The sequence below is a fragment of the Melanotaenia boesemani genome, chromosome 23, assembly GCF_017639745.1.
Source record: "Melanotaenia boesemani isolate fMelBoe1 chromosome 23, fMelBoe1.pri, whole genome shotgun sequence".
Lineage (NCBI taxonomy): Eukaryota > Metazoa > Chordata > Actinopteri > Atheriniformes > Melanotaeniidae > Melanotaenia > Melanotaenia boesemani.
Window position 1 is genome coordinate 6,580,001 of NC_055704.1, and position 26,587 is coordinate 6,606,587.

The following is a 26,587-nucleotide window of genomic DNA, read 5'->3' on the forward strand; positions in this document are numbered from 1 at the left end:
CTAGCACAGCCTCCATTCAAACTCCTGTCAACAGCACAGACTTGTATGGATAGACAAGTAATGTATGGCATACTTTTTACATGCATATTACAGAAAAGGCATATACAGTGCAGGAAGAACATGGTAATTCTAAAGAAAACGCTGCCAAAAAGTAAAATTAAAAGCATAAAAAAACCTAACCTCCCCTTTCCTGTTGTTGGAAAAAGTGAACAACACCAACCAATCAAAATAAATTATTAGAATATTGGTTGCTGAGCAGACTGAGATGCTGCCTCTTGTGGACACGAGGACTAACACGACCTGGAAACGTCCAACCTTAGTCATCGTTCCCGAAGCACACAGAAAGGAACTGTTTATAAAACTAAAATTATTTTCTTTTAATCCCTCTGAAGAAGTACAAAACCTCAGTTATTTTTTATTCTAATTCAAATTTTATGTCTCAATTTAAAAATATAATGAAGCCAGAGTCCTGTAATCTCAAGAATATTTTCAGTGCGACTGTTGCTTCTGTAGATTAGATTGTAATGCTCTTCTTTCTAGTCTTCCTAAAAAAAAGACTATAACACTGTTGTGGCTTTTACAAAATTAAGCTGCTCGTCTGCTGACACAGACCAGAAAGAAAGCTCATATCACCCCACTTTTAAAATCTTTGCATTGGCTTCCGATATAATTTAAAAATACTTTTATTAGTTTTTAAAGCTCTTAAGGGTTTTAGTCCTGAGTATTTATCCAACTTGCTTCTAGTTTATGAGCCTCCAGGGCCCTCAGGTCAGGGGCTGGTCTCTTGTTAATTCCTAACAAAAACATGGAGAGGCCTCTTTTAGTTTTTATGGTCGCCTGCGTAACAGCCTTCCAGACGACCGGAGAGCAGCTGGGAGTGTTGATATTTTTAAAAGTAAACTTAAGACGTACCTTTTTAGTAAAGAATTTCATTGAATATAATTTTAGTATTCATAACTGGTTTTACATTCTTTTCTCTCAAAGTTTCTTACGTTAAATCTGGTCTATTATTACTTTTTTACTTTAACACATTCAACTTTAATTATTTTTGAAGAGCCTTTTATTCCATTTTAAATGGTCTTTTATACCAATTTTCCTTTCTATTCTTCAAGTGTCTTATTATTTTATCTTATTTTATTTGACTTTCATCTTTTTTTTTTATTTGTTTTTTGTTTTTTTATCTATTTTATTGCTTTTAAATGTTCTGGTCAGCTTAACGTCTTATTTAAATTCCAGTGTTTTATTTTCCCCTGTGCGATTGGTAAGGGTTAGGACAGCGCTGGTCGAGGACATTATGTATGTGTGTGTGTTTGTATGTATGTCATGAATTTGTGTTTAAGCGTGACTTAATTTTTTGTGGTCTGGGGGACTCTTAGGGATCAGATTTTTGTTGTTGTTTTTAATGTAAAGCACTTTGTAAGGCATTTTTTTGTATGAAATGTACTTTACAAATAAAGTTTGATTGATTGGTGGATTAAACTGGTGTCCACTCTGTTTTTAATGGACAGAAACAGGAAGTTTTGGAGAGAAACAAACCATTTATGTGACATCTTATATGGCAACTGTTGTGTAAATAGTTGTACAAAACAGCCGAGACATTGCTGCATTTTTACGCAAATGTTTGTTTATAACTTTGTTCTTTGCTTAATTTAAACATTATTTTTTACAATGAATTATTTATATTTGCATTCGAAGTAATAAAAATGGTTCATTTAACATGTTTGTGTTTTTTACACAAATAATTTCAACTTTTTTACTCTGATTTCCTGTTTTTGTGTGACTTTAGGTCTTGTTTTAAGAAACTTCACCACAATGAAAAAATAACTTGAAAATCATAGGCGAGGCTAAAAAGATCAAAACCAAGCAAGGCCGGTAAACTGTGTAAAAGGTGAAATATGAAGGTAAAATCAGTCGTGTTTCTTTGCTCCACAAACTGTTTAACAGAACGAATCATCTGGCATCAGAAGGCACCTGCAGCACATTAACGTAATGAAACGAATTTACTCTGGTAGCAGCAGCTGTGTCGGGTTATAATCCTAAATTGTTCACTTTTATTGGACTTGTGAGAAAACGTGGGCCAACTTTCTGACTCCATAACCAGCCTCATGACACCACTTCAAGTGTGCTAACCGTCGCTGGCATCTGCAGGGGGGTGGTGCACAAAGCACTGGAAGCAGGCTTGTCCGAACACACATGAACACACATGAACACACATGAACACACGGCAAACGTCTCCGGACTGTGAATCAGTGACTGACAGCCGGTCTGCAGGGTGTTCTGTGACACACTGGAAACTATGTTTGGTGTGTGCGCTAACCTCTGACCCTTGTCATGTCCTGACAGCTCTTGTTGCATCGAAGCCTGACAGAAACAAAAATGCTGACGGAAAACTGACAGACACCAAACACACACACACGAACATACATACAACCTCCAGTTAAAGAACGAACACTGAAATAAACTAATTTAACCCTCAGGCACCAGTTTAATTTACCACTTTAGGACAAACAGCTTCCAATAAGCTGCTATATAAATTTAACAGATAAACATTTTTCTACTTCTTCTTTCTACAGATATCACTTAACCCTTAAAACTCTGAGCCATGTTTTGCTGCTTTTGTTCCACCTGTTTCTTTTTTTAATGTAAAACTGCATGTAGAAGCTGAAGCTTTTTGTACATCACTCTCTCAAGTCTTGGCTTTCAGGAGAAAAAAATATTGGCACAACAGAAACTATTTCCATGTTTCCACTTTTTCCTTATTTCCAGTTATTTACCTGCTATCCTCACTAAACCAACTCCAGCTGCTTTGTGGCGCCACCGTGTATCAGAAACGTCTTCTTGGCTTTATTCCAGCCATAGAGGAGCTTTATTTTTCTTCTTTTCAGACACACATAGAACTTTCTGCTCACTGGTTGATCTTTGGCTGCTCCTGATTGGACGTTACCGTCAATCTAAGCTCTCTGATTGGTGGAAAGTCTGACAGGAAGTGACTTCATCATCAACATAGTAGTGATAGTGACCTTTTTTTATTATGAAAATGTAGCTGCATCTATACTTTGGCTTGATATTTAGCCCAAAGAATAAATAAATAACTAAATAAATAAAAATATATGTTAAATAAATCTAAAATAATTTCCACCTGGGCTTTACTCTACTTCACAAAAAACCTATTTCACAGCAACTTATTCACCACGAGGGCCCTTAAATGACAGACTAAAGATTTAGCAGAGCTATTTAAAACATTAAGTAGGTGGCTATAGTAGTCAATTTATAGCAATACATGCAATAACCTGAGACAGAACCTGGTTTAATCAGATCTAGATAACAAAAAAAATCCACAAAATAGTCCTTATTTGGAATTTCACAAATTAGAAACCGTGTTAATTAATGTACAATTCATTTTTTTAAATACCCCAACTACTGAATGTATTTCTACTGTCTTTCCAAGATAAAAAAATAAAAACCAATTTAATAGATCTATTTGTTCTTCTTTCCCTTTTTCTCTTCTCATGTTAATCAGTTATGTTTTTTACAGTAAAACTAATGTATTTGCCTAACGAGGAAAAGCAAAAAACCTACGCTATGATAGAAAATAATATGAATTCATAGCTCATGTTGCTATTATGTGATGGCTTTTCAACACATTTAGAATCAAGATGATTTTCCCGATGGAGGTTTCATTAAAGAAATCTGAACACATCTGAACCAGTTTCACTTCCCTCGTCCTGCTTCTTGAGGCTGCATCACATGATGCCAGCCGCCCTCAGACATGCGGATCAGGGATCAGTTTGAGCTCCTCACTGCATGTTGGTGTGTTTTTCTAGTAAACTTAGATAAGTGTCAGGACTGTGACGAAGGCGGCGTCTCGTCGGTCACAACTCCGCCTTCCTCACCTGTCAGACCTGCCTGAGGGCTTCAACACCCCACAAGCCTCCTCACGGATGCTTCAGACTTACAGAGCTGACGGCAGGGCAGATGGTCGAGTCACATTCACTGACACAGGTGGATGGAGAGAGAGAGAGAGATGCTGCTAAAAATGTGTGGACTCATTTGCATATCGCTCTCAGGCTTCTGCTACTCTGTAATGTGATTGGACGGCACATCTGTGAGTGTGAGTGTGAGTGTATAATCAGGTTCTCCACGCTCTACTTTAACACTAACACACACATATAGATGAAGAGATTATCCTCTGCTTCCACCTGCTGTTGGCTCAGAGGAACTGCAGCTCATAGAGACGACATCATACTCATCTAGTCACTCCAAACGACCCACGATGCAGTGGGGCTGAGTCAGACAGTGATTGATAAAGCCTAAGGCAGATTGAGACAGACAGACAGACGGATGGAAAGAACCAGAACAAAAAAGAGGGAAAGAGTGAATCTATGGTCTTAATGGACTGCTGAGTGACTGACCCTGATTCCCTAATGGACACACACACACAAATACACACACACACTGCATTGACATCCATTCGTTCCCTGAAGGCTCGCTCTAACCTGAACTCAAACCCAGACAGAAAAGGACAAACGGCTGGAAGACAGCTGGACACGGGACAAACTGAACGACAGCGGGATGAAGGAATCATGATTTGTGTCCAAATGATTTTAAAATCCATCATCCATCGTTTCCACAAGTGTCACAGAGTTAAATGAAGATTGCTGAAGATGTGGGATCAGCTTCTGTCCTGATCTTACAAACCTGATTTTAGCCTTTATCATAATAAACTCAGAAAAAGTAAACACACACATGTACCTGTTGGTTTAGGATTTTCCTCAGGTTCTGCTCCCATGCATGGGCAGGCATGTGCACTCAGAACTGCACCTTTGACGCCTACTTTTTCTCTGCTTTTTCTTTATTGTTTTCCCTTCATTTAATTTATACATTGTTATTACTGTATTTAATATTTAATTGTATTTTATTCCAGTCTTATTTCTTTATTTTTACTGTATTCATTTTGTTCTTTTATAACTGTAAATACATTTAGACATAAAGAAGTAAAAGTGATGAAAAACCACTTCTGCTGAAGGACTCAAACATAAAAAAAGCTTCGTCTGCTCTCGGGGTAAAGAGGATCACCAAATCTGAGCAGCTTTCATAGCTGAGGATCAGCGGAGTTATTCAGTCTTTCTGCAGCTCTCTGAAGGTCCCCCACAGCATTCAGTCGAGCTGAGGTCTGGACTGGATCATGTCTACTGGCTGAGTTGTAGAGCTGCTGCTGTGTTTGGGATCATTGTCCTGCTGCATGAGAATGTCTCAGCCAAGCTTCAACTGTCAGACAGATGGACTCACATTTTGTGAATTCTAACCAAATGTGTCCACTGTGGTCTGGTGTGTCCAGAGGACATTGTTCAAGAAGTCTTTGTCAGTTGGCAGATTAAGTGGTTCGTCCCGATGCAGCTTTGCCAGCCTAAGTCGTGCTACCATGTTCTTTTTAGAGGGAATATGCTAACAAGTCACACTGGTTCAGCCTTCTTCTAACTGGACTGTCTTTACTTTAATATTTAACATGTTAAGTAATGTCAGGAGAGTCTAAGATGTAGCTCTTGGGTTTTTTAGAGTTTCTCTGGTCTAACCTTGCAAGTCCACGCCTCGGAACATTATCAGCTGTCTTTATTGTTTTCCAGAGTGATAGACTTCAAATAGTTTGGAAATGACCTTATAACCTTCCCCAGATTGATGGGTAGCTGATGTCTTTCCTCCTTGGCATCGTGTTAACACACCGGAAACCTTGCAGAAACTGACAAAACTTCAACTTTTCTAAAACTGCTCACAGTGCTGATGATCACAGTGGCTACTGACTCGCTTAATTCCTACAGAATTAAGAAGGTGGAATTTGGCTCAGTTTCTGTTTACTGATCATTTTAAGACCTGATATGGATTATTATTATTATTATTATTATTATTATTATTACTACATCATGCCCTGATTTGTAAAACCTTCTAATTAAACGGTGGTGTGGTTTCTTCTTCACGGATGTGACATTTTATGGATCAAAACATGATGAAAATTGAGGAACATGCCTTTTAAACATAAGCACATAAAACACAACAACGTTCAAACTGTGACCTCTTCGTGTAGAACAACCTCAATCACACGTCATGTGACCAGCGGTGGTCTCTGCAGGTGAAAGGCGAGTTTCTGGGTCGGTGAAACCATCAACATACACCTTGTGTGTGTTAAACGTGGTTTAAGGTAGACTAACCACAGCCTGCAGTGAAGTGTTTTGTTTCAGCTCTGAACCCCGGAGGGAGGGAGGGATGAACAGTTATCAGGCAACTGCAGCTGCCAAACACAGACCAGGACAATTCTGGATAAAACAGAGCAGCGAGCAGTGGAATCTCATCCCTCTCTGCAGGTTTCAGTGTCAGGCCGACTGCTGGACTATCAGAGACATGCTGAGACTCAACATGCGAGTGTGTGTGACGGAGAGAGTGTGTTTTAATAAGTGGGTTTTTGTTCGCGTGTTCATGCTGGGTTTATCCAAGTAGAAAATGAGTGTGTGTGTGATGCCAGCAGCTTGCCAGCCTGTCCACCTGGATGCTGCCCAGAGCTCTGTCTGTTTCACTGTAACAGCTAAAGGACAGTGAAGCAGATTTTCAGTCTGTTTCCATTTGCAAATAAAAAAAAATGCTTTTTTTTTCAGCAATGTGGTTCTAAAATTTCCGGTCCTGCAGTGTGACGATGAGTTGGACAAGACGAGACGTCAGCGGAAAGAAGTCTGAGCATTTTGTGGACAAACAAGAAAGTCCACATGGTGTTTTTTCTAATGCTCAGCTGATTCTGGATTCTCTCTCTTGGATCAGGATCACTATTTGGTCCACCAGGATCCATCTGCAGCCTGCAAGAAGCCACCGTATGACCGCTGCAGTGCTCAATCACAGTCTGTCAGAGATAATATGGCTCCAGGGAGAATCAATCTAACGACCTTCCAGCTTCAATCAGAATGTGGCTGTCAGCAGCTACGTCACCTGCTGAAACTCTACAAATATACACTCAAGACCACCTTGCTATTACCGGGTTAGACCCCCTTTTTCCTTCGGCCTTAAGCCTTAAAACTCTGCAAAATCACTGGCACACCCGAGCGCCATCGCTTATATCATCATCAGTGTCTCAGGAGGTGGTGTGTAGCTCTGTGGGGTAAATTGTGATGGATAGCTTACCCTTTAGGTGATCTTTTCCGGGCATTTCTATCCCGTCCAGGTTTACAATCCAGCCACAAAATGTAGTTTTCATTCAGAGACTCAACGATCCATGATAAAAACCCTTATTTATCACAGCATAAAATAAGATCACTAATACGGTGCTAAGAGACCTCTATTTTGATCTGGACATGATGATGAAGCCACTTCCTGTCAGACTTTCCACCAATCAGAGAGATTAGATTGATGGTAACGTCCAATCAGGAGCAGCCAAAGATCAACCAGTGAGCAGAAAGTTCTATGTGTGTCTGAAAAGAAGAAAAATAAAGCTCCTCTATGGCTGGAATAAAGCCAAGAAGACGTTTCTGATGCACGGTGGCGCCACAAAGCAGCTGAGCTGGAGTTGGTTTAGTGAGGATAGCAGGTAAATAGTAGCAGAAATAAGAGAATGATGCAGATGAGAAAAGACTTGGTCACTGTTGATCTGTGTGTTATTTCTACAAAGTTCTGTTGGTAATAAATTCTGTGCATTCTTCTTCTGGTCGGCCTTTATGCTGCTATTTCTATTCATACATTCATTTTACATCATTTTAGCCTCATAATCTGACAGCTGAAGCTGTCCTGGAAACATCATGTCTGCATGCTGACTGGGATTAAAAGCTTCAGCTTCTATGTGTATTTTTACATAAAAAGTGTACCAAAATAGCAAAAAATGGCTTGGTATTTAAAGGGCTAAGCTCTTCTTCACGAGAAGGTGAATATGGGGTCTATCCCAGGATCCTCCTGACTCTGATCATTAATAGAGGCGTCCATCATCAACATCGGCCGATGGCTTCCTGAGATATTTACCTGCCTATTTGTTAAAGTGCAGAAAGTATCAGTTTCGATATCTATGAAAAAGGTACTATAAGTTAATAGTATCATACTGGACCTCCATCCGCTTTATCAGGTCTGAGATTTCAGGACTAGAACTTTTACATTTATTGTAATTCTGTTCTTTATAAGAACCTGTCAAGCGATGTTGGATTTGACTTACTGGACACATGTCCACATACTTTTGGTTATGTAGGCTGCACTGCATGAAGTACTGTGCTGCCACACACTTAAAACACACACACATTTAAATGGATAAAGCCAAACGCAGTCAGCAGTTTGCTCCTCAGAATCACGGCGAGAGAGAGAGAGACACAGACACAAACAGAGGGCAGAAGAGAGAGAGAGTCTTGGTAAAATGTGTCAGAAACGATAGGGATAATACATTAAGCTGAGGAAAATTGAAGTAAACACACACACCACACACACACTCAGGTTTGCTTCAGTAATCCTGAGCACAAAGACAAGCAGAGTTCTGACATCAGCACCTCTTAAAGGACATTGTGTGTTTCTAGTGTGTGTGTGTGTCGGCAGCAGAGACAGCAGTGTGTTACCGTTTGTGTTAAAGCCATTTTCTCTGCTTCTTACTCAAAAAGCTTAAAACGGCAGGATGATGTCATGCTCTGACACACACACACAGTGGTGGTAATGTTCCCAACATAACATCCTTGTGTGCTTTGCTGCTCAACTGCTCCCAGAGCTTTCAGTCGCATCACATGGTCTTCAGCTTGCAGCGGTCTGTCCGGTTAGCGAGGAATTCCCATCAGATAAAGTCCTCTTCAACTAAACATTAAAGATTCACCTCCTGACCTGCTGGCAGTGGAAGACATGTGAAAACAGAGTCAGTCTGAAGGAGATATTCTGTCTTTTAATGCTGCTTTTAGCTTTTCTACAGCAGGACTTCATGTGGAGGTGCACAGCCACGGCTCAGATTCACAACATGGCCTGCAGGCGTACAGGTGCTGGTCCCTTCTGGACTCACCAGGTAAAAAAGTATCGGGAGGTGAACAAAACGCCAACGCTGTCAGGATGCTGTAAAAGTCGCCTGCTGGTTTCCAAAAGAACGTGTAGCCTCTGTTTTATAGAGCTGACGTTCTGAAATGTGCGTTGATCGAAGTAAACGAGCCACTAAACATGAGATCTGTCCAGGGACAGAACAAAGATGGACGTCTTCCTGCAGATTTAACACTCTGAAAACCTTTCTGAGGTCATCACCGAAACAACAATAAAAATAAAATTAAATAAAACTAAATAAATTCAGTTAGGATGAACTCTGTAAACTATAGAAATCAGACAAATCTTTTCAAAATTAGCTTTAGAAACTTCTCAGTTTGCAGTTTTCTTCAGTATCGGAGTAATCCAGCAACAGTTCTCCCTCAATTCATGTCTACACTACACACAGGAAGAGCAATCAGCTAACTCAGCTCCTTTTAATGACACCAATACGGCAAAAGTCCAGACTAAAAACACTGGACTAAATTGGGAATAACACCACGGTTTGCATTCAAGAACTTAATTTGAGGTCATTTTTAGATTGTAAATAATTATTCAAGACACAATGCATCGTTATAAACTAAAGGTCCCAACAGATCAGGGGCGTCCAGCTCTAGTGCTCAAGGGTTGCTGTCCTGCAAGTTTTAGATGTGTCCCTGCTCCAACACACCTGATTTATATTAAATGGCTCTCCTTAACAGCTTGTTGTCGAGTGCTGCTGAAACATGACTCGTTGTTGTGACTTAAACAGCAGGTAACATCCAAGCAAACAGCAAACTGAATTTCAGGAAGCTTGTTGGAGCTTGCTGTAGTTTTTGTGTATTCTTCTTAAAAAAAACAGAGAAACAAGCAGGGAAACATCTAAAACCTGCAGGAAAGTGGGTCTCGAGGACTGGAATTGGACATCTTTGGTGGCAGTTTTTCAGTCTAGTAGACGAATATCGTTCAATGGCAGCTCCGCTTACAAGTGGAGTTCATCATGGCTCCATCCTGGGGCTGCTCCTTTTTAATAGCATATGTTGCATTCAGTTTCCAGTTTTAACAGTTTTAATTATTTCCTTTCACTGTTTTGCAGATAACACATGAATCTATCTGTCCTTGAAATGTAAACCTAAAGATTTATTACAGCCTTTGCTCGACTGTTTACATGAGGCTTTTTCTGTTTTTATACTTGATGACCTGACTTTTAAGATGACCAGTTTTTTGGGGGTTTTTTGAATTCCTGTAATTAAACCATAAAATACGTTGGAACGATCCTGGATTGTTCTGTTAAATTTTAAAAAAAGACAAATGACTCAGACGTCAAAACAAACATTCTTCTATTTAGACTTTTAGCCGAGATAAAGTTCTGTTTCTCTCCCAGTGAAAGTTATTCGAGCCTTTAGAACAAACGTTTACAGATGTACTCGTTTATGAACCGTCCTATGGTTGCGTAGAATCGTGCCAAAGATCTGCTGGTAATTACACAACGTGTAGCACAAGAGCAGTTAGCGGAGGTGATTGTGCTGTTCAGAAAAACACACTGTCGGGTTACAGCTGGTTAAGGAATAATTTACCACCTTTAGTCAGAGAAAGTTCCAAACCTGAAAACTTTAGGTCCAAAAGGTGCAATAATTACATGATGTAATTTTATGTATTCATCTTGTGCTTTTTTTAAAGATTATTTTTGTAAATATCAACCGGCTGAGGGACAATGATGGAAATTAGCCAGTAGCTAAAATCTGACACATTTACACATCAGTGCTCATTAATGTGTACTCTCCATTTTCTAAGAAATAAATAAAATACAGTGAAAGGGAGAAATGCCGATAGCTGCAGTCCTACGAGACTCATTTGTATTTAGATTTATCTCAAGTACAGTTTTTAAAAATCCTGTTTCTAAACTCAAACATTTTAAGTATAAGGGCCATTTTACACTTCTTTTTTTTAGACCTGATAATGAATCAGTTTCAGTAAAAATGTCAGTTCTTCTTCTCTGATCTGGTCAGACTAAAGTGTTTTTATGGAGTTTCAGCAGCTGGTCAAACATGTGACTGAATGAAGTCTTTCATCAGTGGACAGTCTGGTGTTTCCCATCATGCACTGGGGTTTTAAAGCTGATGAGGAGCAACGGCAGCCATCATCTTCATCCTGTGAGGTTGATGATTTTGATTTTTACACCAAGACACAGTCTGGGTGAAGAAAGCTGAGCTGAGGGAAGATCATTTCACCCAGAGCAGAAACAGAAAACAGGTTGTTTTTTTTTATTCGTGAAAACATTAAATTATAAATGAAAAATGTTAAAGATGATTTTCTGTTTGATATTACGATGGGTTGAAAGCTCTTTTTTCCATTTTCCCATCATTACCTGTTTTAACATCTAATTCTGACCCGATCATCCCGAGCATGACATCGTTTTTACCACCTCCCCCGTTAATTTCCATCATTTCAATGTTCTCAGTAATCCTGATGCAAACTCAGGGGGGAAATTTGTCTAATTAACATGACAAATTTCTCTTCAACAACTGCAGCTGCCATTTTCTCTGCTTTGAATTTCATCTCCTGAGGTTCCTCCTTTCATTTGACTCGTGTTCAGATTTAATTCCTCGTCTTCTTAGAGAGATGGACGAGTTGCAAAGCCCACCGAGACGAGGACTGACACCAAGCTGCACAAATAAACTTGATTCAGACATGTTTCTACAGTAATATACAACAGTACACTCTGTCTCTTAGGTTTGTTAATCAATTATTTACCTGTTATCTATTTTTATTCTCCTGCCTTTGGCTGGCTGGTGTTGTCTGTCGGAGAATTTTTTGTATTTCACGTGTTGGTGTTTTTTCTTGAAGCCCATCCTGAAGGATTACGAGCTGTGCAGCTGTAAGGTGTACATAAAGAGTATATCACCATCCCTCCACGAGGACTACAGACAGGTTTACAACGCGGCTCTAAATCAGCTCTGTAACACATCTCGAAACCTCCTCTGGGCCTGAAACTGATCACGTCTGCTGGACCAGAACTGAAACTGAACATTATTTTCCAGCATCAGTTGATTTGTTGTAGTTTTTCTCAATTATTTTCTCTCAGAAATCCAAGAAAACTGTAAATATTTTCCTCAAATTGAGTAAATTTGGTATTTTTTTGTACAAACAACAATCTAGATCTAAACATATTCAACTGAAAAGCATTTATGACTAAAAAGAAGATATTTATCATATATATTTGGTGAAAACCTGGAAAGAATTGGCATTTCTTTTTAAGAAATCACTGACAACATGTGACTTCTTTGGCTGCTAATCGATCATTCAACTGATGACGGCAGCTCAATACTGGGTGACTGGGATTTACCTCTGGATTATTAATGCCCAACGCTCCTTTATAAATCCTGGTCTGTACTACGAGCATCCAGTCTGGGGAGATTCTGCTTTATATCTTTATCATTTTATTGTGTTCAACTTAGTATTTAAAGTTGTTTATACAGAGAAAATAGCTTTTTTATTGCATGATTAATTAGAAATGCACAGATCCGCCTTTTAGGGAATCCGATCTGATATCTGAATTTGATATGGGCCGATACCAAATCAGTTTACGTGGACATTATGGTGATTATCATCATTATTGTTGTTATTGTGTAAAGTTTCTTTAGGTTGTAGTAAACCACACATCACTTCTTAATCAGAGATGAACTAAATTAATCCAGTTTAAATGTTTTCCAAAATAAGTTTCAAGACAAAACCTTGTAAAGTAAAAGGGAAAAGGAGGCAGGATGTATGTGAATAATCTGGGAAAACTAGATCAGTGGTTCCCAACCTGAGGTCGGGACTACCCAAGGGGGTCCCTGAAGCTTTGAACATTCAAAGTCATTGTGATTAATGTCCACACACTGTCCCTATTTAAGGAGAAAAAAGTAAGGCTATATGTTGTTATTTCAACTTTGGCTTCACGGAAGGACAGAATTCAGCCAGAATACATCATTTATGGTGAGAATCTCACTTTGAAAGCATAAAACCAAACACGAGGGCAGGGGTCCATGACTTTTTAGTATTTGGGTGAAGGAGGAAAATAGGTTGGGAACCACTACACTAGATAGTTGCAGAGGGTTAGTAATCTTACTGGATGTGTCCCCTCAGTGGGAACAAATCCAACCTGGTGGCTGCTGTTATTGATGGGATTGGACAGGAATTCAAGAATCCGACCGACATCACCATCTGGACCAAAACCAGGTTTTCTTGTGTTTACATTTACCTAATTTGTAAACCAGGATAATTCACAAAGCAAAGCCTGAAGGCACACAAAACATGGATGCCTGCTTGTTCTTCAGAGCGGGTTTTTGCTCCACTGACCTTTCATGCATGGATGAAGTTGTAGTTATAGAATCCTCTATGTAGTCTGCATCATATGAGACCCCTAAAATGTTTCAGAGCAACTCTTTTCACCTCGTTATTGCTGTTTTTAACAAGCCCGTCTTTCCGTTTACTCCCTTAAACTTATGAACAGTTAAACATCTGACTTTTTAACCCAAACATCATGTCTGTGGAAGTTTTCATTCATCCAGGGCAGCGTTTCCAACGTAGGCTGAGTCCAGTCAGCTGGACTGGGTTTAAGAAACTAAACTAAAACCAGTCCAGTTGGCTTACGCTGAAGATTAAAAAGCAGGTTCCACCAAAACGTCACCAATAAACTTAATCTGAACACATCTGCAGCAAACATTAGAAGCAGAAGAACTTCTAGTGATGTTACTTATCACTAGAAGTTCTCGTGACTAGAGATGTCACGAGTGTAGATTTTTTTTTTGTTACGATTATTGTCAGAGAAATCTTCAGGATTTTACAATTATTGTGATTACACATTAATTAATTCTCCAACACCATAAATATCTAAAATTACATGAAAACTCCTTATAGATCTTGAAGTTTTATTTCTATATTTTGATGGAAACATAACATAAACAAAGTAAAAATCTCTTCTGCTATGTAAAAACATAAATAAATCCTACATATTAACTCTGGATTTCTCAGAGAAAACAGATTGAAAAGCATCAGCCGAACAGCATTCGGGTACTGGATATGCTTCCTTTTATGTTAGACACCAGAAATAAATGATCAACTGAAAAAAAGTCTAAATTAATCCATTAGTTATAGATAAAGGAACATCTGCAGATTTTACAGTGAGAAAGGCAGATTAATGAAAATCTTTTTATATCAGATGAGTAAAAAAATCCTGATGCAGCTCTAAATTTGGGTGTTAGTCATCGTCTTTGATCAAAAATTCATCACACGTAGCTCTACCAGACTGAAGAATCTCCTTTTTTCTGGACAAACTAGTTATTCATATAATTTCTTAGTGCACGCTTGCAAACGTTGACCACACTGAAAGCATCCAGTTGTAGGAATTAAAGATTAACTTGGATCTGTTAGCATGCCCCTCTGCACACGCTTAGACCCTGCTACAGTTTAAACAGTGAGGTATGTGTTCCTCAAAGGCATCGCCTGCTAAAGGCAGATCATCTCAACCATTAAGAGGACGCGTCCCGCTTCTGTGACGACAGTCTGCAGAGTTCAAACCTTTTAAATGGGAGCTAAAAATGGTTTCCTGAATCTGACACCACAAGTGTGTAAAAATGAATAACTGCTGCTCACACAGTTCAGGTGAGTGACGACATGTCTGTTTTAGGTCTGACCGGGTCACGAAGTCGATCAACATGCGCTTCCATCTGCGGACTTATTTATGAGAAAACATGAACGAGTAAAAACAGGCAGAACGGGTTAATCCGGACAGCTCGGGAGATTTGGTCAGACGTGTAAAGACCTCCAGATGATATCGCTGATAATAAATAAATGAATTATCACGATTCTGATATTTGGCCTGAACTGCTAAAATCAAAACATTATTGGATGGAGAATATCGTTTTTGTACTTTTTTAATAGCTCCTTGCATCCTGTTCAATTAACAGTTAAATTGAGGGGTAAAAAAATCAAATAAAGGAGAATTAGTTATTTTTCCTTTTTTTAACTCGTATTACAATAACGTCCTTATTGGCATTTTTTATCATAATCACTGATTTGATTCAAAAACTAACACGGATAAAGGAAAAGAGAGACGTTAACACACTGATTACTGATATATCATAGAAATTAACACTATTCTAAAATGAAAAATATGTTTTTTCTTATAATATTCATTATATGTTACTATAAGCAAAGTTCAGGGCTGTGGATAACAATTATTTTCTTGCGGATTCATCTTTTTTTCATCAATCTAGTGATGATTTTGTTTAGTCGGATAAATCTAATTTATTAATAAATTAAAAAATGACTTATATTTTTTTTCAACCTTTTGCTCAGTTATTTTCTTCATAAAAATAAAAGAAAATTAAAATACCAACAAAAAATAAGTTAATGAATAAATAGAATTTTAAAAAGATACAGAGTAAAATAGAAAAAGAAGGAAAGACTTGACATCCTTTGCTGTCACTTTATCACCTGACCAAAGAAATAATGGGCAGAAATTTCTCTCTTTGTTTTAATCTAAAATATTTATTTCGCCCTTAACCCCTTGACGTTTGTTCTGGACTTTATTTCTTTTTATCTAAGTAATTTATTTTATTTACATATTTGCTTCTATTTACTCATATTTATGTATTTCTTTTCATATAATTTGTTTATCATCTTTGTTATTTATTAATTATTATTAATTTATTTAATATTAATTGCATTTTATTTTAGTATTTTTCTTTTTTCTCTGTTTTTTCTGTATTTATTTTGTTTTTATATAATTGTAAATAAATTTGGACAGGGGTTACAGAAAACGTAAAACAAATAAAACTAACAAATAATTTGCATATAATTTATTACTGTGTATGTCAGAATTGTTGTAGAACTTAATTGATCCACCAGGGGGCAGCAGACAAGCACTAGACTATACAACAGCGTTTTTGAGCACAGCTTTTACCACAAAGTGATGTAATAGGTCTTAGAAACTGGATGTATTGAATATGATAGACTAAGTGTTGACGGGTTAAAGTTTATATCTATAAATGCAACGTCACTTTAGCCCAACAGGAATCAAAGGAATAAAACCATAAATAAAAATACACTGAAGACATTGAATGCTTGTAAATGACTACAGTTAAAACACAATCTGACCATAGTCTCATGTCTTACCAAGTCCTAGTCCAGACTTGATAAGAAATCATATTTTAGCGCTTGTTCTAGAAATTCGTTCGGGTACACTCCAACAAACACCCCATAGTGAACAGAAATGTCTCTCCCTTCATCATCGTCACATCATCATGATGTCACACTTCATCCTGGGTATAGATTTAGTTTAAATGTTGGTTGTTTCACATTTTAACCTCAGAAACTCTAAACTCTCACCACAACAGTTTACTTTCCTCCAAGCGAACCCACAGAATACACAGAAACTTTCTAATCATTGAAAGCTCTCATCTCAGTGAGGTGTCAAGCAAAAGTAAAGATGTGTGTTCTGTAATCACAGTATGAAGAATCTTTTTGTGCAGACTGGACTGGAAAGAATATGTTCACGAGGCTCAGCAATCAGACCTATGTCAATGAAAAAGAAAACAATTTTGTCAGTAAAATATTAAAAAGTTGATTATCAGAGGGATTTTTGGCAAGCTGCTTAAAAAGTGCATGTGACTGAGTTTGCACTGATTGCACCCACTTTGGTCACAGTACCATAAATGCTTTGCATCAAACACATCTCTGTTTTTCTGCACGTCCAACCACTTGTGCAGAGAGGAAATTAGTAGAAAACACAATTCTCTGTGATGTTTTGATCATTTGCTTGGATTAATTTTGGACAATGTGTCTCAGTTTCTTCTATATTTAATCTTCATTTCATGGTTTTAAAATTTGTCATGCAAAAAAATCTCTCTCAAAGTGTCTTGGTGTGTTATGTATTACTTGAACTGTTCTGTTTTACCGCAAGTATATGAAAAGTGAACTTTAAAAAGCAAATTATTCAGTGAAATTTAAGCAAACTCGTTACTTTCCCCGTTAACACCACAGAACACCATCGAGGTTTAACACGCCACACACACACTAACATACATGACTCGGGGGGGTGTTATGAAAACGTTAAAGGTGCAGCTACAACCCGCTTACACCATCATTTGCTCCTCCAGCAGCACCAGAACTGGGGGGTCACAGGTTTTACCGTAACACCGAAGCTGCTGTCACCCCCCCCCCCCCCCCGCAGCCCGGTGAAGGTGGTTGTTACACAAATACACACACACACATATACACACATGGGCAGACCCTCCGGTTGACCAACCGTTGATCCTCGCCCGCTTCATACCGCCGGTTAGCCTGTTAGCAACCAGGCTAACTTCGCGGGGCTGCTCGGTCACCGGTGATCAGCTCGTTATCATCACACAACGTAAAGAAAAATCACCGTAACGTCACTCTAACCTCAGCCAGTGCGTCATATTAGCACGAGACAACACACACATGGACACACGCGCGCACACGCACAAGAGGTATCAGTTACCAACTTTCACTCATTTAAAAGACAGTCGACCGTCTGCGCGAGCTCTACCGACGGTGCCAAACCACGCTGCACGAGAGATTGTAGCGGTGATAATTAATACACACACGCGCTCTCTGCTCCTCTCTCTGTCGCACACACACACACACACACACACACACACGCATACACACAGGTATGTTACACACACGCGCGCTCGCCGGTCGGTGTGAAACCTGCCTGGATCGGTCCGGGTCTGGTCTTACCTCCCTCCTGGTCCGGTTGGAGACAGGCCGGGATGTTCTTCTTCCAGCCGGGCATGATGCACCTAAGGGCGGATAGGGAGTCCAGGGCGGCCCGCTAGCAGTCACACACCAGCAGCAGCGGGAGGAGCAGCAGCAGCAGCGGCGACAGCAACATGGCTAGTTAGCTTTAGCTTCAGCTGCTACACCTCCCCCTGCTCCCAGTCTACCTCTCTCTACCACTCTCTCTCCCTCTACTTCACACAGGCACGCGAGCCTCTCTCGCCCCCCTGCTCTCTCTCTCTCCTCCACTTTACGTCTCTCCACTCCCTCCCCCTCTGTAACTCTACCCCTGGAGCCTCGCTGTGGACTCCGGAGAAGCGCGAGGCAGAGTGTGACGTGATGACCGCGAAGGGGGCGCGAGGCAGACGGGAAGATTGGTACCCGCGAGCTTCACTCTCGGCTTCGTCATGTACACAGATGGTGTTTAAACTGTCCAAACTGGTCACAATTACCGCTCGTTTGCGCGAGCTTTCAAGTGCCATTAGACACGCGCTAACAGTGGTGTGCACGCGCCTGCTTCATTCATTCATCCATTCATAGTAGGAGAAGAGCCATAAAGACGGAGAGATCAATAACACTCCAAATAAAGACATCAGAGCAGAGTAATGGATGATAACGGACACAGGTCCAGTCTGGACCAAAGAACAACCAGAAACTAAACTTTAATTACATAAATTAGATTTTATTTTATATTATTTCATTTGGCTATTATTAGTAGTAGTATTTGTTTGTTTATTTATTTAACTACATATTTTTATCTGATGCAAGTCACATGTCTGAAAAAAGGTAACAAAATCCAAGAATATCTGTGTAGATAGGATTTTTTAACTATATATTTACAAATGATTAGATTAATTTCCAACAACTTCATGTAAAAAAAATCAAATAAAAGTCTAGAAGAAGCTTTCATAAAAGTTTATTTTAAACTTATTATATATAAATAAATTTATTTAATTTTGATTATTCATTTAAGATAATATTTTAAGTAGACAAATATTTATTCATTTATTTGTTTAAATATCTTCTTAAATCTTGATAGCAGTCACTCATTCCTAAAGAAATCCTAAGTAAAAGAATACCCTAATATCTAATTTCCAACAAAACAAACAAACAAACAAAAACAAAAAAAAAACATCTTTTAGTCTCTAACCAAAGATGGTTTGTAAAGAAATAATACACAAAATACTTCTATATCTGTGTAGAATTATTACAAATACTATAATTTACTATAATTATATAATTAGCTTAATTTTTAATAGGTCTGTCACTTCTTTGGGTATTTAAAAAGAAAAATCATCTGTAAAACTTTCTCAAAAGTTTTGTTTTTATTTTGTTATTTCCCTTTAATTATTTTATTAGAATTTATTTTATTTTGATTATTAAAATATGTAAGTATTATTTATTCATTTATTTATTTGTGATGGCCTGTAAAGAAATAATACACGTTATTTTTTATTAATGAAAAATTAACCCAACAATCAGAAGCAGTCCATCCATACTGCTTTCATGGGGATTAAAAGGCTAAAAAGTAGCATCTAAATGTTGCTAATTATTACACTTAATTAACTGGTCATTATCAGCTTTGTTAGTTTCTTGCTTCAGGTGTGTTAACACCATGCCAAGGAGGAAAGACATCAGTATGATCTGAGAGTTGCTGACTATGAATCTGGGAAGGGTTAAAAGGTCATTTCCAAAGTCTTTGGAGTTCATTATTCTACAGAGAGAAAGAGAAAACATTCAAGCAAGTAACCAGTCTTCCAGGTGTGGACGTCCCAGCAAGTTAAATCCAAGGTCCGACCATTCAACACCCACTGAAACGGGGGGGGGGGACAGCTACATCTCAGACTCCCCAGGCCTCATTTAGCATGTTAAATATTAAAGTTTACAACAGTCCAATTAGAAAAAGATGGGATAAGTTTGGCTTATTAACTTCAGAGAGCTGTGGAAATGCTGCAAGCTTCAATGAACAAAAACAAAACAAAATAAAAATGGACCAAAACTAAAAAAGCACCACATTTTCTTCTCCTCTGGAGTTATCATGAGGTTTTTAAAACTAGCAGATGAAATCTCATTAAAAACTGTATAATAAATGTCAATAACTCTGAACTAAGCATGTGTTTTACAAATATAATGTAGGAAGACAACACACAGTCTTGACGAAGATGCTGCAGTAATTAGCCTGCAAAGACCACACACACAAACCTGCATGCTGGTATTTGAAGTCTGGATCCTGTCCTGACTCGTCTTGGAGGAATTCAGCCCTCAGCTCCAGCCTGGTGTTGATTAAAGGACACTCTGCTAAAAACAAATCAGCTCTCAAAGTTAAAGTAAAGAGTAGCACAGATGAGAACACATTTTAAGATCGCTGTACTTTGTGGGTACTGGGATGAGTTATTCGCAATGGCAGTATTAAGGGGGGAGCCTGGGGGCCAAGGCCCCAAATGAAATTAGGTCTGATTTAGCTCATAAAGTTTACGTGGGGCAAAAAGTAACCATCTTAAACGTATATCTTCTTGTTCTTGTTTTGTGTGTGTGTGTGTGTGTGTGTGTTTTATTATTATTACATTCTATGTTGTTTTTTCTTTTTTGCAACTTGTTTTTTATTGTTGTTCATTTTTAACCCTCTATGGTCGATGGGCGCGCCTCTGCATCCAGATCGCATATGGGATTTGAGACGACATATAGCAGCCAGATGCAACAACACAGTCTCCATTCCAACTTCTGTCAACAGAGCAGACTTCAAACTATAAACCAGTTTTTAAATTGTGTTGATAGACCAATAAAGCCAGAGCTATGATAAAAAAATGTACAACACACAGACAGATATTAACGTCATGTTTAGTGCCAAATTAAACAGTAAAAACAGACAATTCCATTGAAAGTGAAAAAAAGTCTAAAAAAATAGTCAAGAAAAAAAAGTCTAAAAAAAACTTAAGATAGTTCCTATTAGTTAGTTTATTAGGACCAACAAACCCTTGAAATATCCAACCTGTAACATCCTCTCTGCTTTGTGGTGGACAGGAAATGGTTTTTGGAGTGGAACGAATAATTTCTGTAATGTCTTATAGTGAAAACTGATTGTTTTGTAAATAAACCACCTGAGACATTGCTGCATTTTAATGTAATTTTTTTTTTTTTATCTTTAATTAACCAGATTAGTCAATTGAGAACAAATCCTCATTGACAATGATAACCTGGGCCAGAGGCAACATAGACAAATGGTTCTATAGAACTTTGTTATTTACTAAATTTGTAAATAAGTGTTTAAATCAGCTGTTTATATTTGTATTCTAAGTTACAAAAATTCTCTGATTCTCTGATGGCGTTTGGTACAAAGTGGTGTACCATGACCCGTCCTTGCTTAGAAAGACTAAGAATTTGGTGGCTGCTGCTTTTATATCCAATCCTGACACCCTCGCCTGTCATTGGTTAACCGGCTGATTGATTCCTTTTTGCTATAGAAAAGAATTATCTCAATAACATTGTGCATGTGCAATACATGGTTTGTCAACTGTGTAAACCGATTTCCGTGTAATTCCAAATGTGTTCACCAAAACATTGATTGGCTGAACAGGACAGACAGAGATTTGTGGGTAAATTGTGATGGATATTTTACCCTTTAGGTAATCTATGGAAATTTTCCAGGCATTTATATCCCATCCAGAAGGCTGCAGTCCAGATGCAAACTGTAGTGTTTATTCAGAGACTCTGAGGTAAATCTACAATGAGCGATCCATGATAACACCATTATTTATCACATTTTTATCATATAAAAGATCACTATCACTACTATGACTTCTATCAGAGAGCTTAGATTGACGGCAACGTCCAATCAGGAGCAGCCAAAGATCAACCAGTGAGCAGAAAGTTCTGTGTGTGTCTGAAAAGAAGAAAAATAAAGCTCCTCTATGGCTGGAATGAAGCCAAGAAGATGCTTCTGATGCACGGTGGCGCCACAAAGCAGCTGAGCTGGAGTTGGTTTAGAGAGGATAGCAGGTAAACAGTAGCAGGAATAACTGTTTTAAATATTTATGTTTGTGTGTGCGTGTGTCAGTTCATTTTGTGTTCATATTTGCTTGATGTTTGTGTGTACATGTGAACAAAAATCTGTACTTATCCATACAAACTAGTTTACACAGTTTACATGTATTAAACATGCAAAATAAAATTGAGTTGATTTCCTTTCCAGACTATACTATGTTGCTGTATCAAAATCTAAATTTATTTGTATTTTTAAATCCAATAAAATTGAAAAAAATAATTTCTTTGGAATTGTGTCTACTATTCTTCTTATTGCGTTTAAAAAATTAAAGTCTTTTTCCAGCTTTAAACTCATATTCTCAAATTTATTTTGTGACCCATGAGTTTTACTCCAATAAAAGAGTAATATTGTGTCTTGATTTTAGGTTTCATCAACTTACAATGATGCAGATTTAGTTTCTTGTATTAGATATAGCCTCAGTCTTGTAGAGTGATGTCATGCAGGTACTCATTAACTGCATCAAAACCCAGCGGACCTCCTCGGCAGAAGGAATTAAAGGATAATTCCGGTTTATCTCATCCCATTAATGTGTCTGTTGTGTCTCTTTGGGTCATGCTGACTTTGCACTCTCCTCCCTTGCTGCAGAGCATGGAGTTTATTCTGGTGCTCAAGTATTAGAGGAGCAAATTGTAAACTGCTTTTATAAGTGGTTTAAAGAGAAAAACAGGATTGCATCTGCAATGGACCAGATCTGATGGTTTGACAGAAAGAGAGGGAAAAACCCAGTGGGTTAAAACAAACAGAATCCAAACGCCAGATTGATTGGCAACAGTAGTGGTTAACTGACAGCCTTCAACGTGACGAACCGCCATGTTTCCTCCCCGCGGAGCTGTGGAGAGAGAGATGGAGGAGAGAGAGAGCGGGAAAAGATGCAGTGAAGTGGAAGAATGGGTCTCTGTAGGCTACAAGACAAAAAGCAGAGACTGACCTCAATATAAAGAGAGAGACAGTCGGAGGAAAAGACCCATGTGACTCCATCAAAGAAAGAGTCCCTAAAGCTTTACAGCCCCTCAGAATAAACCTACACTTAATCGTGATTATTAGTACTGATGGTTACATCGACTGGTGGGTTAATCTTTTCCACACTGGGTCACTGTGAATGAGCAAATATGACTGAAACCCAAATAATCTAATTTTAAATTCTAGACAAGGTCATTAGACTTGCTTTAAATTAGGATGGAAGAGAAATAAAAAAGTATTTAAAGTCAATTTCTGAACACTGAAAACAAATGTTGCTGCAAATATGGCCTAATGACCATCTGATTTGTCAAAAGAAGCGGAGAACCTGTAATTACCTACAAGATTCAAACAAACAAAATTTCCATTTGCATTTACTTTAGCTTCACAGGTGTCTCCAAGCCAAGCAGCAACCCCGTAAGATGTGAAGCCTGTGCGTAAGTGCAAAAGATGCAGTTCACCCCTCATCCACTAGGGGCTGTCTCCAAAACAGACCAAACCCCCACAGACTCCCATGTTAAAAAGTCCAACTCCACAGCAGAAATAAACATGTTTAAAGCCTGGTACAAAAAAAACATTTTAGGATTAATAGGTCAAGTTTACCTTCATGACAACTGTCCATTTAGATGTTATTTAATCTTTAAATTCAGCATAAATAGGGGTGTGTCCTTTTGATTGATAGGTATCCAATATCAAAAAGAGAGAGTTCAGCACAACCGTGGTTTTTAGCCGGCTAATAGTGCGCCTTAGCTTAAGCCCGCCTAACTTTGTTAGCCTCGGTTAGCTACCGTTGCTCGGCGTTAGCTCGGTTAGCTCGGTTAGCTCTTAGCTACAGGCAGCTCGGAGTTTGATGGTTGTCAATCATCTACCCCCACCTTCACAGTCTCCCTCTCAGCTCGACCTCTTTGCCCATTTTTGGATTTTCCAGGACTAACGACACGCGTGACGCTACCAAGATGGCGATGGTGGGAACGGCCAAAGAGCTTCACTTTTGCTCTTTAGAAACCTATGGGTGACATCATAGAGGCTCCGTCCATCTTTTATATACAGTCTATTATTGAGACATATAGCATTGCATTGTATCATATCATACCATATCTTATTGTGCTGTATTGTAGCGTATCGTGTTGTATCATATCGCATCATATCGAGTCATGTTGTATCGTATTGTATCATATTGTATTGATTTCTTATATCATTTATCATCCATCCATCCATCCATCCATCTATCCATCCATCCATCCATCCATCCATCCATCCATCCATCCATCCATCCATCCATCCATTATCTATACGTCTTAGTCCTGGATTGTGGGGAAACTGGAGGTAAACCCAACATTTAGTAGGTGAGAGTCAGGACACACCCTGGACAGGTCACCAGTCCATCGCAGGTATCATATATCATATATCCTGTCGTATTGCATCATATCGTATCATTTTTTAATGTAACTTAGAGCTTTACAAATGTTTTTTTCAGTAATCCTTGTTCATGTGGTTCTATCTACTGTTGATGAATAATGGTTCTTGATGCAGGTCCATCTGAAAGATTAGAGATCACAGGTGTTCTTCTTCCCTTCCTTAACAATAGTTTCTTCACAACCATCCTCTGAAACAATTCTTTTCTGCTGAGGGTTTTTATCCCACAATGTTTCAGTACTGTTGGGATCTGGGTTCTGGGAAGGATTCATTCCTCCATCAGAACTGTTACCACTGATTTTCAGTCCAGTTCTTGTGTTCACACAACAGCAGAACCCCTTTGTTTGCAGCTGGTTGCCAAACTTTTTAAAGTTCACTCAACACTTTTTTACAGTGCATGGTGAGGTACAAGGACTGGATTGAAGGTGAGTGAAAAAGCAGAAAATTTGTAAAGAAAAGCTTTAAAAACTTTCGGAAAGCTGGAGAACTACTGATGAAGACCACTTGAAAATATTACAACAAACTGAAGAGAAAATAAAGAAATGATAGCTGGATTAGGTTTTTTGTCCAGTGATGCACATCCAAAACACTTTAAATCATTAGCTGACGTCCTCTTTGTGGACAGTTACCATGGTTACAGGTATTGTTCTGGTCTGTGAAGGGGCAATGGAAAAGACTGTCCCTCTGCTCTGCTGTGATACAACAGATGTATTTGTCACAATATATCCATTCGGTTTTCAGACTGAGACGCTCTCTGTCACCTGACATTAGCGTTAGCAACATTAGCATCATCCGGATAGATTTACACACTTCCTCAATGTCATTATGTTTCCTGTCTGAGCCAGAATGAAGAGCAAGCCATCATCAGTGGAAAGAGAAGAGCGCAGAAGTACTTATCAGCAATTATCTCCCTCACACCTTCATCGTTATCTTTATTATCATCATCATTATAATTATTTTCTGAGAGATACCAGGTGAAGACTGTGAGTGTTTGTGATGCAGCTGCTGCCTAATTTCATAGATTACTGTCAAAAGCTTGCAATGTCTTTACACACACACACACTAAAGTGGAATCACAGCATGCATATGTTAGCGGCTGCAGAGCCTGGGGGTTTGTAAACATCCCACTCCACTGATCTGTGACACACCACACACTCGCATTTATCCTTATGTCCTTGTGAGGACACCAATTCACATAATGCACCTCTTTTTCTTATTCTAACTTAATTCTGACCTCGGGCTGTTTCTGTGGCGTGAGGTTTCGTAGCTGAATGGCCTTGTGAGTTTAAAGTCAGAGTTTTCTGCTACATCACAGATGGTAACTGAATATATCACCTGTTTTGGAACATTTTATGATAAATATTCCTGATAAAATTCTCTGTAAAAGCTCACTAATTCTTTTCCTTGTGTTATCCCAGATAGAAAAAATCTGACTGAACCATCAAAATGTCATCACCTGGAACTAAAACATTGTTTCTAATATCTGACATTATAATCAAGCTGTAAAATGAATAAGAACCAGAAATGAGAAGACTCTGGACTGAGACCATCGTGTCTGCCAGGATGGTGGTACCTGATGGCATTCCTGACAGGAATATGGTGGTCCAGAAGAAGCAGAAGTCAGTGGCTGTCGGCCACATTACACTGTAAAAAATTGAGAAAAAAAAGAAAAAAAATACAGAAAATTTCCATGTTAAGAATAAAGTTTATACCTTTACTTTTACATGGGATCTTTTGTTAATTTCAGCTTTTTTATGCTTAATAAAAGACTTTAGCACCTGTGTCCTCCAGCGCCATGTCTACCACTTTCATGTCTACCCAAGGATGTCAAACATATGGCCTTAGGCCAAAAACCAGACCACAAGAGGATCCTATCTGGTCTGCAGGATTAATTTGGTAAATGGGAAAATAATAATGAGGAGAATAACAGCAGTATAGATTTTTTTTTATTATTTCTTTAAGAGACTGAAATAGGCGATTTGTCCATGTGAAGACAAGGAAAGAAAAAGAAGAAGAAAAAAGAAAAATCTCATGTCACCCTTGATGAGCTCAACCTCCAAAACTCCTGGTGTGAGAAAACTAGTTCACAGCTAAACAGACAGGAAAACATGTTCTGGTCTCCAAATTGACTTCATATCAGCCACTAGAAGTGATCTGGATCATCCCCAAAATCTAATCACTTGTTTCTTATTCCATTTCTGAGATTTCCTGAAAATTGATCAAACTCCATCCATAACTTGCAGCATGGGTGTCCTGCTCTGGTCCTCGAGGGCCACAATCCTGAGTCAGGTGTGTTGAAACAGGAAACATTGAAAAGCTGCAGGACAGCGGCCCTCGAGGACTGACTTTGGACACCCCTGAGTTACAGTATGTTGCTGACAGACAGAAAAACTAACG

The 26,587-nt window shown here is 38.6% G+C and overlaps 1 protein-coding gene across 1 annotated transcript in view; it reads right to left on the reverse strand.

Annotated features, from left to right (window-relative positions):
• Nucleotides 1-18,019, reverse strand: part of grip1 (glutamate receptor interacting protein 1) — a 93,056-nt gene extending 75,037 nt beyond the window's left edge. The window contains exon 1 of the mRNA XM_041977054.1: nucleotides 17,737-18,019. Coding sequence (XP_041832988.1) covers nucleotides 17,737-17,791 — 55 coding nt within the window. The 5' untranslated portion in view covers nucleotides 17,792-18,019. The remainder of the gene's footprint in view (nucleotides 1-17,736) is intronic.
• Nucleotides 18,020-26,587: the final 8,568 nt, after the last annotated feature.